This window comes from Erpetoichthys calabaricus, chromosome 10 (assembly GCF_900747795.2).
Source record: "Erpetoichthys calabaricus chromosome 10, fErpCal1.3, whole genome shotgun sequence".
NCBI classification, from domain to species: domain Eukaryota; kingdom Metazoa; phylum Chordata; class Cladistia; order Polypteriformes; family Polypteridae; genus Erpetoichthys; species Erpetoichthys calabaricus.
In genome coordinates, this window is record NC_041403.2 from 8,670,120 (window position 1) to 8,683,249 (window position 13,130).

The following is a 13,130-nucleotide window of genomic DNA, read 5'->3' on the forward strand; positions in this document are numbered from 1 at the left end:
GTAAGGAGTCACGTCCCTTGTGTTCCCTGCCTGGAGTTTGCATGTTTTTCCTGGTGGGTTTCCACAGTGGGCTCAGTTTTCCATCCAAAGACATAAAGGTTTGGGGATTTGGTGAAGCTATGACGCCAGTGTATGTGTGTGTGCTTGTGTTCACCTTGCGATGAGCTGATGCCCCATGTAGAGATTTTGTTTCTGTCTTGCGCCGATGCTGCTGGAATCGGCACATCCCCAGATTGATGGATGTCATCATTAAACGTCCTTCTCAGAGATATTGTGGCAAACTGTCCCCGGAATTAAATAGATATTTTGGGCACACGCGTCGCATCCCGTAAAGTATAAACCTGGCCTTAGGCCAGCTGATGATCTTGACTAGGGCTTATTTTTAGGGTAGGGCTTATTTTACAGAGCAGCCTGAAAATCATGCTAGGGCTTATTTTCAGAGTAGGTCTTATTTTCGGGGAAACACGGTAGCAGATGCTTTGAACTTTTTCTTAAGTTTGTATGTATGAAGAAGTTGTACTGAATGACTTGGAAGTTATGGAAATTGTAGCAGGAGAAGTACTGAAACCTAACAATTTATTAGGACAAGATAACATTTATCCTCAAGTGCTTAAGGATTTTAGTCAGTACAGATAGAAACCCCTGGTACATATTTTTGAAAACCTGCACGCTGGGGAAATTCCAAAAGATTAGAAGCCAACAAATTATCTTGTTGTACGTATAAAATGGATGACATCTAACTATCAGAGTAGTTGCAAGCCAGTAAGCGTAACATGCATCACAGTTAAATGAATGCAAGAAATTATTGAGAAAAAGGTCAAGCAGCACAGGTGTGTTAGCAAAAAGTCAACATGGGTTCAGACTGGGAAGGTTGTGTTTCACTAATATGCTGGACTTTTAGGAGGAAGCAACAAAAGCAGATGATAAGAGAGGTGCAGATGTTACGATTTATCTTGATTTTCTGAAGGTGTCTAATAAGGTACCATATCAGAGGCTAGTGGCTAAAGTTAAACAAACGGGAATTCAAATTTGTGGTGTGCAGGTGGGTTCAAAATTGGCTCAGAGCAAGGGAGCAAAGAGATATGGTGAGGAGAATAATTTTCAGAATTAGGTGATATTAAAAGTGGTGTCCAGCAGAGGTTAGTACTCAGGCCGTTGTTTATTATTTTAACATACATTAATAATCTTCACAAGAATATAATTAATAACGTGATTATATTTGCAAATGATACCAAAATAGGTGAATGGCAATTAATGGAGAATCATCTGAATCATCACAGAGGGGCCTGGATAGCATACTAGATTAGACAGGTTTGTGGCTGATGAAGTTTAATGTAAAGTGTTACATCTAGAAAGTAGAAATGTTAGATCTGAATACACAATGGGAGGTCTGAAACTTTAAGTACCTCGTATAAGAAGGGCATGGAAGTCATAGTGAACTTATCACTATCTACAGTATATAAAGACAGTGGACCAAAATGATGAAGAAGGCTGTAAGGATCTTAGATTATGTACAGTATGACTATGAGTGGAGTACAAGTCAAGGGAGCTAAGACTTAAGTTATATAACATCCTAGTGAGGCCTCACCTGGAGTACTGTGTGCAGTTTTCCTCTGAATATTACAAAAAAGACATAGCAGCACTAGAAAATGTCCAGAGGAGAACAATTAGACTGATTCAGGACTGCAAGGTATAAGCAGTGAGGAGAGATTGAAGGATCTGAACCATTTTAGTTTAAACAAATAAAGATTAAGAAGTAATAGGAACAAATTGTTTAAAATTATGAAAGGAATTTGTACAGTGGATCCAGGCTATTACTTTAAAATTAATTCTTCAAAAAGAGAACATGGACATGGTTGGAAACTTGTTAAGGACAGATTTTGCAGTAAATTTTGGAGTTTTTATTCACGCAAAGAGCCATAAACACATGGAATGAATTATCAAGTAGTGTGATGGAGAGTAGGTAGAGAGTTACAGACCTTCCAATCTCAATGGTGTTTAGGACAGTCTAGGTGAACAGGATTGGATTGGTGGGCTTGTTGGGTGAATTGCCTGTTCTGATCAAAATTGTCCTAAATGCCAAAAGGGACTCTGCGCTGTTGGGCCCTTGAGAAAGGGCCTTAACCTGCAATTGCTAAGCGCTTTGAGTAGTGAGAAAAGCGCTATATAAATGCAAAGTATTATTATTATTAACTTTATAGTCATTACTGATTTTTCTCGGAACTTTGAAAACGTTATAATGAATAAATATCCTGTGACAGACTGGAATCCTTTCCAATGGGTGATTCTTACTTTATACTCATCACTGGATTTTTAGAACTCTAGAATAGTTGGCTTTAGAACATGAATGCATGGACAGCATTTAATAAATAAGAGTATATAGCCTGTGACAGGCACCAGATGCAGATTTGCTCCCAGCAATTAAATGGAAAGATAACTATCTATGTTGCAGCAACAGACTCCATACTGATATAATATCAGTCATGCACTTCAGACATTCACGATGACAATGAGCTAAGGTGCAATAGCAATCGAACTTAACTCTTTCAGGGCTGATGTCGACTTTTGTCAAAATTCAGGGGAGGAGGACAGTAATCAGCTGTAAACTGCATCAAAACTCACCTTTACGTTTTAGTTTGACTCTCTTTACTAGAAGGAAAGTTACATAGCTTTGTTGATTTAACTTCGATTCCCTATGCATGCATGAGTAGCGAAGAACAAACAACCTCTAAAATGGCACCAACATCTGGCGAGAGACCAAAGCGATGTGCAAAGCAAAATACTGCATGGACGTTTTACGTAATTTCGTTGAATAGGACTCTGACTTGTTGGACTCTGAATATAATGCAAGTGATCTGGAGATCAAAAACGAAAGTGAGGTACCAGCATCATCCGATTGGTCCCCAGCTGATCGTGGTGCTTAACACTTCTGGGTAGCTGATGCGCCTACAGCAGCGTTTGCCTGGGAGGACCACCACTTATGATGACAAGAGGTACAAACCAGATTGCATTACACTGCAACCGCCAACGCCACTTACCTGCTGTGCAAATACAGCCAGGCAGCTAGCCCACTATGTATTCCTGCTGACCAGCAAGGTGCCCCCAACTGTCGCCAGAGATGACGAACGTGCGCCAACAGCAGCCGCAGCACATAGCAACAGACGTTTTATGTTGACTTATGTGTGAAAGCATTGCTTTGTGTGCTTTTCAGAAAACTTGAGTTTTTTGGAAAAGATATTCAGCCCTCAAAGAGTTAACAAAGGGCATTTCTTCTACAACTTCTGTGGCAGACATTCTTTTTTTACACAGCCACTCCTCCATAAGGCTAATTTATATTTTTATACTAAGACATCAAAAACAGTTTATACTTCTGTGTGACACCACGCTGAACGCTAGTTGACTAGCACGCAAGAAAAGCGAATGATCCAATAAAATGCTGGCAGTTTTTGCTCTTTATTATCACTGCTTCTTTTGCTACACATTTTTAATGAATTTGTCCCTCATTGAATAAATAACTTAAAATTTGCAACTTGATTAATGTCATTTTTAGACTTGTTACAGACTGGATGGCTGTTTGCTATGCCCTGATATTTAAAACCACACAACTGAAAGTGCTTGCACTTACTTTTTTTACACAATCCACCACAACCCTCACCAGGAAAGCTGAATGAAAACAGTGATGATGATGATGATGATGATGTTGCCAATGATGATAATGATAGATGTGAAGAATGCAAATTTTCCTGCCGTTGTTATGTCACAGTCCAGTCACCCCAAGAACTCCTCTTACCTGTGACTTCTCTTCCTTTGCAGTGTCAGGATGAGTCCCGGCAGCAGGTACGGGAGTTTGAGGAAACCATAAAGCAAGTGGAGGAGGATGGCGACAGAGAGATGCTCGACATCAAGACCAAGTTTGAAAGTCAAGTTAAGGAGGAAAAAAAGGCCAACCTGCTGCTGAAAGGCGAGACCGGCATCATGAAAAAGAAGGTAAGAATGTGTCAAAAATAGTTCAGTTACATTTTCTTTTAATTAACACTGCTATTGACAAAGCCAGCCAGTGGCGAAGTGTCTTCTTTTGTCTTTCTCATTATAACAGGGCTCTTCTTAATATGTATTTTGGACAATCATTCTTTGTTTTATATAGCATGGTGGCATGTGAATAGTACCGTTTCCTGGGTGCAAACACTGCTCCTGGTCATTGTCTGTGTGGAGTTTATATGTTTTACTTGTGTCTTTGAGGGGTCACTTCTCGGCATCAGTCTGTAATTTGGGTGTCATCTTTGATCAGCTTCTTACTTTCCAACCACACCCTAGCTCAATAGTACAGACAGCTTTGCTTCATCTCCGCAACATTGCTAATCTGCATTCTTTCTTCAGTGTGAACGATACTGAAACACTCATTCACACTTTCATCACTACCCATCTGGACTATTGCAATGCATTGTTTTATGGACTCCTGTCTAAATATATCAATAGATTACAATACAGTATGTTCAGAATTCTGCTGCTCGCCTACTTACACACACTAAAAAATCTGCTCTCATCACTCCTGTCCTCTATGATTTGCATTGGACCCAGTCTTTTCAAGAATCAAATATAAAATTATTCTTCTCACCTTTAAAGCCCTTCATGGGTTAGCCTCTCATTATCTGTCTGAGCTGCTGCTTCCTTACACTCCTGCCCGTGCATTAACATCATCGGACGCTAACTTACTCACTGTATCTAAATACAGGTTAGTAACTCTGGGTGGCAGAGCTTTCAGTGTGATGGCCCCTAAAATTTGGAATGCTCTTCCTCTTAGTCTATGTGAGGAAAAATATATTATTTATTTCAAACTCCTGTTAAAAACACATCTTTTCAATGAGTATTATTCATTTTCTTGTATGTAACTTCTACTGTTCTGTTAATATGTTTTTGTTGAATTGTAAAGTATCCTTGATTGTTTGAAAGGTGCTAAATAAATAAAACACAATTATTATTATCATTATTATTACTAGGGGGCTCCACCCCTTGCTCGCTTTGACCGCCCACCCCCGGGTTTGGTTATCCGGATATAGAGATTGTTATTTTCATGGGAATTGTTACGTACTTTTTCGATTATATGTTGCATCGCTTCTCCGTGATCACAAATATACACATGAGCAAATTGTGGTTTCTTCGAAATTAAACTTCTCGTAGCTTTAATTGTTGCAGGACCACAGATTCTCATAGCGTATTGTCCATTATTGTGTAAATCTACATTTTGAGCATTGAATGATGCGATCGTGAAAAGTTTATTGTAGACTCGGATATTTTGCTTGTAGTGTTTGTGGATTTCAGTTTCACCAAAACAACAAATCTTTTAATTCTCGTGGATACGCCGCTTCATTGGGAGGCAACACTACTCTTCCCTGATGGCAACACGAATTAGTCGATCTACAAGTCTCCGACTTAAACTTTAAAGCCTTAAAATAACATACTTCTGACATATTACCTATGTCCATATATTCGATCTCTTTTTCGTGTTCCATTATTTCACAGAGTAATAATTTCCGTTTGTTTGTGTTAATGCGATCTTTACTTTCGTTTTTTTTTGATTCTTTCGAATTTTAGTACTTTCATAATCTCTAACCTGCTCTGCATGTGTATCACGGCAACGTTTTTAAACTTCTTTATGAAGTCTTTTATTTCTGACCCCGATTGGACCTACGAGGTTTTCAATTCTACTTGGTCCGGGGTGATTATTACGTTCCTTATTTTCTGAATTTGTACATAGACTATTATTGTTCTCTTGTGCATCCTTTTTTGCCTTCTTTTCTCTTCAACGCTTTTGTGTCTTTTTTCGACGCACTGCTCTTTCTTCTTTGCTTAGTCGTTGACGTGCCATGTAGAACATATACATTTTTTAAGAGCTGGGAGAACATGAAGTCTGTCTGCTGAAAGCATTCCAACAACTGCTAGGTTAGATGTCCGTTATTTTCTTTTAAATTGTTTGTAAGTATTGCGTGACATGCAAAAGTCACCGTCTCATAGGTCTTGCTTCCAAAGGTTGTAAAGTCTAGTCTCGCAGGACGTCAAAGTGTCTTTCCGAGAAGATCATGTCTTGACCCAAGATTTTTTTTATTATAATAGAGAGATTATTATTATTATTATTATTATTACATCTGCAAAAGCATGTGTGTTATTTTGATTGGCAGTTTCAAATTGTCCCAGCCTGAGTGTTGTTGTGTGTGTGAGTGGCCTGCCTCCCTTCCCAGTGCTGTTTCTTGCTCGGTTACTCTATATTCTCTGGTCCCCTGGTATCCCTAATATGGCAAAGGTGAGTTTGAGAATGTCACCATGAGATGACCTAGAAAACGGTCAAAAATTTTCTGTCTTCTTACTGAGTGCTGCCGGAGTTCATCAATCAAGCTTGCCTTTATTTAGCATCTTTTATAGACAGCCACATTGTACATTCCTCTATAAAGCGCACAAGTACATCATGCTATGCAAATCAGTAAAAATGAACAAACCTAACATAAATTAGCATTCAAACATTTGGAATCAGCCAGAAATGCTCTAGTTTTTGATAGAAAGTGATTATTTCTTTGTCAAGGCACCGTTAATCTGATTTGAAATGAAGCCAAAGCATTACTGATATTGCAAAATGCTTTTACTGCTTGAAATAAGTGATTTTTCATTTATTATTCATACATGACCACAAAGCCCCATTTTCAGTAGTCATTACTACAATGCCCTAATGGTAAACTCTCTCCTGATAAAAGACTATTCTGGGCCAAGCATGGTTTACTTTAGGTACTCAAGGTTCTGTTATCCAGCTCAGTGCCAGTCACACAAGGAGTCCCTCAAGGCTCTGTCCTCTGCTCTTCTGTATTTAGATGCTTCCCCTTCGCCATATTATCCGTAGCTATGGACTGGGTTATCATTTTTATGCAGATGATACACAACTCTATTTCAATGTTAAAAGTGGAACTTCATCAGAGCTTTCTCAGCTCACAACTTGCCTTAGTGAAATTAAAACCTGGATGGAGCAGAACTCTTTAAAATTAAATTGCAATAAAACTGAACTCCTACAAATTGGGACAAAAGTGCAACTTAATAAAATGAGCTCCTTCCCAGTCTATCTTGGCAGTGATCTCATCAGACCTGCCTCTACTGTAAAAAATCTTGGTGTCATTTTTGATTCCTCCCTCTCTTATTCTGCCCACATAAATTACATTAAGAAACTTTCTTACTTTCACCTCCGTAACATATCCCGTGTTTGCTCCTTCCTCTCCTTTTCTAACGCTGAGAAACTTGTCCCTGCTTTTATCACATCCTGCATCAATTATTGTAATTCCCTACTGGCAGGTGCCCCTTCTAATCTTATATCACAGCTCCAGCTTATTCAAAACTCAGCTGCAAGAGTCCTTACTCGAACCAGCAGCAGCGAGCACATCACACCCATCCAGCTCCGTCTCCACTGGCTACCTGTGTCTTACAGAATTGAATATAAAATCCTTCTAATAACCTAAAAAGCCTTAAATAACCTCGCACCAAACTACATCAGTGACCTTCTCCATCACTATGTGCCTGCCCGCCCACTAAGGTCCTCTGATTCTGGCAATCTTGTTGTGCCCCTCACTAATCTACACTCCATGGGTGACAAGGCTTTCAGCTGTATAGCACCCAGACTCTGGAATGACCTACCGAAATTAATCAGGTCAGCTGACTCCATGAATTCTTTTAAAAAACAACTCAAAACTCATCTGTTCAGAAAGGCTTTTAGCTCTACTTGACTTTATTACCCTTCTCTCAGTTTGCTTCTCTGTCAAGATGCCAATGTAACCTGTATGTGTGTGTGTGAGACCATCAATTATGTTGTCTGTTTCTTTTTTTTTTCAGAATTCACTGTCTTAATCTTCTTTATTTATTTATCTGGTTTGTACAATGCTATATACTGTATACGCTGCCGTTCTTTATTATATTCTGTAAGTGCCTTGAGCATGGGAAAGGCACTATATAAATAAAATGTATTATTATTATTATTATTATTATTATTATTATTATTATTATTATTATTATTATTATTATTATCCATCCATCTATTATCCAGCCCGATATGGCAATGGTAAATGTATTAAGGCCCAAAAATGGCTCAGATGTTACCAGCCGCAATTAAAGATTTTCAATTCTGAGTCAGACACAGCCCAGACACAATCAGTCACATGTAAAGCATGTCCAGCAGTACAATTATGGGCCAGTTATTGTCCCCTTTTTAACCAGGCCACATTTAGGAGTGTTCATGCCATTTGCTTACTGGCCTAAATGTGATCTGTATATACAACAAAGAACATGTAATATATTTTTGGAAATTTCATTGTGGGTCAAAAGTGGCCCAGCTACATTCAGCCATATGTAAGTGTTGCATGCCGTTTAGAGTCTGGACCAGACATTTCCCAAATGCAGTTTACCACAAGTCCAGTATACCTGGCATTGCAGTTTTGGGCCAAATAAAACCTAACAGTCACCAGAAGTATTCAGGTGTTTTCATGGCATATGTATTCGGGGCCTACTGTGTCCCAAATGCAATAAACCATAAAGTGTGTGTGTGTCATTTCCATTTTTGGGCCAACAATGACCCAGCTATAACTCACCACATCTGTCTGTGAAAGGCCTTTTTGGCAGGGACACTTTGACTTTAATGTCAGTGTCTAATAGTACTACGCAGATGTTTTAGGCACCTGTGATCAAATGTTGTTAAGCGAGAATGCTTCCAAAAATGATGGCATGAATAGTTTGTACTAATCAATAAACTTTCCTAGAGAGAGCAGTAAACAAAAAAATACATTCGATCAATATATGCCGTGATTACAAAGCCTCAGTTCTCTTGGAGACACTTGTGTGAAGTTTTTGAAGGTAACCATCTGGTAGGCTGTACCAAGCATCTCGGAGAACTTGCCACAGTTCATCTGGAGCATTTTGGTCACTCCGTCTTGCTTCTGCATGTAATCTCAGACTGCATGGTTTGATAACGTTGAGATCAGGGCTCTGTGAAGGCCTCACTATCTGCTGCAGAATTCCCATTTCTTGGTTTAGCTGCTTATTCTCCTTAGAAATAAGGGAGCCACTTAACCAAATCGCCAACTCCTTTTGCAGAAATGCAACCCCAAACCTGGAGGGAACCTGCAGGCACTAATCCATCTAGTGTTCCTCAGCCCTTCAGTAGACATCTGTCCTTTGTTACAGCTAAACACTTTCAAATTTAATACACCACCCCAGGTGCACTGGTGTCATGTTTTTGCACCCCAGCCCTTATGTGTTGCAGGTAAGTCACTTGCCTTTGTTTTCCAACTTGGAAGAATACTTTTTGGTCAAAGCTCTTCTAGTCAGAAGAGTGGCGGAGTGGTGGCTCTGAGGCTAGGGATCTGCGACGGCAATCGAAGGTTGCCAATTCAAATCCTGTAAATGCCAGAAGAGACTCTACTCTGTTGGGCCCTTGAGCGAGACCCTTAACCTGCAATTGCTTTGTCCTGGGTATCACGTGTGGCAGGTGGCCGGGTATGGTCATCAGCCGCCTGCCTATTTAAGGGGCCGCCGCCCTGCACTCAAGGTTGGAGTCGGGTGAGGAGGTGGACGAGGTCGGAGGAGAGGCCTGACGTGTGTGTGTGAAAGAGAAAGAGAGGTGGCTTACTGAAGCCTGGACTTTGGGGAAACTGTGGAGGTTTGTTGGTGCCGGTGCACGTAAGACTTTGTATTATATTAGTGTAAATAAACGTGTGGTGATGGCTGAAAATGTGTCTGCCTGTGTGTGTCCGGGCTGTACTATTTCACAGACGTTAATCTGCATTCAGCACTGTAAGCACTTGGGAGTTGGTGGCAGGATTGGCCCTCCAGCCACGGTAAAAAAGAAACCTCACACAGTGGTGCTGAGGTGTTCTTCGCTGCACTCAGGTCCCAATCCAGGTGGTCTGGCATATGGTGGGTGCGGTAAAGCGATATCGGCGCATGCCCTCAACCTCTCTCTCCTCTTTCTTCCAGTTAAGACCACTTCTGACATGACTTCCCCAAACTGTAACAAGGCCAAATAGTTTCTGCAAATTTTGAGCTGATAGCGGTGCTGGACATCTTCTGATTTCAAACGGCAGTATTAATCATCTGCCACACTATATGGCTGGCTACTGGGTTTTTTGTCATCAGCCGTTCTTATTTGTGCTTCTTCAGAAGGGCTGGAGAAACACTTGTCTGCTAGATTTGTGCTCAGGCATGGTGTAAGATTTGAATTTTAAGATAAATAAAAACATTTATGTGGTGGACTAGCGCCCTGCCCGGGGTTTGTTTCCTGCCTTGCACCCTGTGTTGGCTGGGATTGGCTCCAGCAGACCCCCGTGACCCTGTAGTTAGGATATAGCGGGTTGGAGAATGGATGGATGGATAAAAACATTTAATGAGTGGCTATATTTAGCCTATGCTCTTCTTTTTGAAAATTTAGTGTAGTGTTTTTTTCAGGATTTCTTGTTTTTGCTGTATACCATCCAAATCCATGCTTCAGATAAGGTGTTATGAAGCTTGTGTAGTGGCTGTGCTCTAGGCCAAATCATGCTTCATAAATAGTCTAATTATGATTGAGTTATAGCTGTGCTCTGGCCCAGTTGTACTTCACTCTATTAGGAGGGGCTCAGTTGTGGCATTTGCTCTGGTCCAGTTTTTCTCCATAGCATACCTGAGATATGGTTTAATAAGGGTTGATTTGTGATTGTGTTCTGGAAGCCAGATGGATCGGTTCATCACAGGTACAGTGCATCCAGAAAGTATTCACAGCGCATCACTTTTTCCACATTTTGTTATGTTACAGCCTTATTCCAAAATGGATTAAATTCATTTTTTCCTCAGAGTTCTGCACACAACACCCCATAATGACAACGTGAAAAAAGTTTACTTGAGGTTTTTGCAAATTTATTAAAAATAAAAAAACTGAGAAATCCCATGTCCATAAGTATTCACAGCCTTTGCTCAATACTTTGTCGATGCCCCTTTGGCAGCAATTACAGCCTTAAGTCTTGTTGAATATGATGCCACAAGCTTGGCACACCTATCCTTGGCCAGTTTCACCCATTCCTCTTTGCAGCACCTCTCAAGCTCCATCAGGTTGGATGGGAAGCGTTGGTGCACAGCTATTTTAAGATCTCTCCAGTGATGTTCAATCAGATTCAAGTCTGGGCTCTGGCTGGGCCACTCAAGGACATTCACAGAGTTGTCCTGAAGCCACTCCTTTGATATCTTGGCTGTGTGCTTAGGGTCGTTGTCCTGCTGAAAGATGAACCGTCGCCCCAGTCTGAGGTCAAGAGCGCTCTGGAGCAGGTTTTCATCCAGGATGTCTCTGTACATTGCTGCAGTCATCTTTCCCTTTATCCTGACTAGTCTCCCAGTTCCTGCCACTGAAAAACATCCCCACAGCATGATGCTGCCACCCACCATGCTTCACTGTAGGGATGGTGCCAGGTTTCCTCCAAACGTGACGCCTGGCATTCACACCAAAGAGTTCAATCTTTGTCTCATCAGACCAGAGAATTTTCTTTCTCATGGTCTGAGAGTCCTTCAGGTACCTTTTGGCAAACTCCAGGCGGGCTGCCATGTGCCCTTTTACTAAGGAGTGGCTTCCGTCTGGCCACTCTACCATACAGGTCTGATTGGTGGATTGCTGCAGAGATAGTTGTCCTTCTGGAAGGTTCTCCTCTCTCCACAGAGGACCTCTGGAGCTCTGACAGAGTGACCATCGGGTTCTTGATCACCTCCCTGACTAAGGTCCTTCTCCCCCGATCGCTCAGTTTAGATGGCCGGCCAGCTCTTGGAAGAGTCCTGGTGGTTTCGAACTTCTTCCACTTACGGGTGATGGAGGCCACTGTGCTGATTGGGACCTTCAAAGCAGCAGAAATTTTTCTGTAACCTTCCCCAGATTTGTGCCTCGAGACAATCCTGTCTCGGAGGTCTACAGACAATTCCTTTGACTTCATGCTTGGTTTGTGCTCTGACATGAACTGTCAACTGTGGGACCTTAAATAGACAGGTGTGTGCCTTTCCAAATCATCTCCAATCAACTGAATTTACCACAGGTGGACTCCAATGAAGCTGCAGAAACATCTCAAGGATGATCAGGGGAAACAGGATGGACCTGAGCTCAATTTCGAGCTTCACGGCAAAGGCTGTGAATACTTATGTACATGTGCTTTCTCAATTTTTTTATTTTTAATAACTTTGCAAAAACCTCAAGTAACTTTTTTCACGTTGTCATTATGGGGTGTTGTGTGTAGAATTCTGAGGAAAAAAGTGAATTTAATCCATTTTGGAATAAGGCTGTAACATAACAAAATGTGGAAAAAGTGATGCGCTGTGAATACTTTCCGGATGCACTGTATGTGGGCCAAATGAAAGTGGCGAGTATGGGCCAGCATTGGGCCATTACTCATTTGCTTTTTGAATCTTAGCTCACCCTTAGTCCCATTTACATGCTAGTTGGTTGTTAATAATTCTTTGCATTTATATAGCACTTTTCTCACTATTAGCACTATTTCTCACTATCACTTAGCAATTGCAGGTTAAGGGCCTTGCTCAAGGGCACAACAGAGCAGAGTCCCTTTTGGCATTGTACGGGATTCGAACCGGCAACCTTCTGATTGCCAGTGCAGATCCCTAGCCTCAGAACTACCAATCCTTTGCAATTGTGTTAGTATTGCTGTTATTCTGTTCAGTAAAGTAAGTCAGGTGTCTTTCCTTGAGTTGCAAGGTACTGGCATTCCTGAAGTGTAGTTCTGTGTTCAATAATAAGCAAAACAAAACATCTTTCTCCAGAAATATGTCAGTCCATAGTTGTTTTGTGAAATTAAGGTTATTCCATACAACAGACTGCCAAGAAAGCTTCCAACTGAGAACCTACAAGTCATCTGCTTCTCAAATTCAATTCTTTGATGTGCTTTTCCTCTTGTGCTGTTGTGCATCTGGGCTTTCCATTTGTTTTACTGTCCTGGTTACAGCCAGTTAAGCCTTTTCTCTCAAGACAGTAATGGATGCCTTTGTACAAAACCTTCAGTTTCTTTTTCAGTTCAATTACAGTGCATTCAGAAAACATTCAGACTCTTTCATGATATTGCACACTTTATTGCGTTGTAGATTTA

The 13,130-nt window shown here is 40.9% G+C and overlaps 1 protein-coding gene across 1 annotated transcript in view; it reads left to right on the top strand.

The window, feature by feature from the left end:
- cfap57 (cilia and flagella associated protein 57) overlaps positions 1-13,130 on the top strand; it is a 114,405-nt gene that overhangs the window by 66,808 nt on the left and 34,467 nt on the right. The window contains exon 16 of the mRNA XM_028810850.2: positions 3,814-3,987. Within this exon, the coding sequence (XP_028666683.1) occupies positions 3,814-3,987 (174 nt within the window). The remainder of the gene's footprint in view (positions 1-3,813; positions 3,988-13,130) is intronic.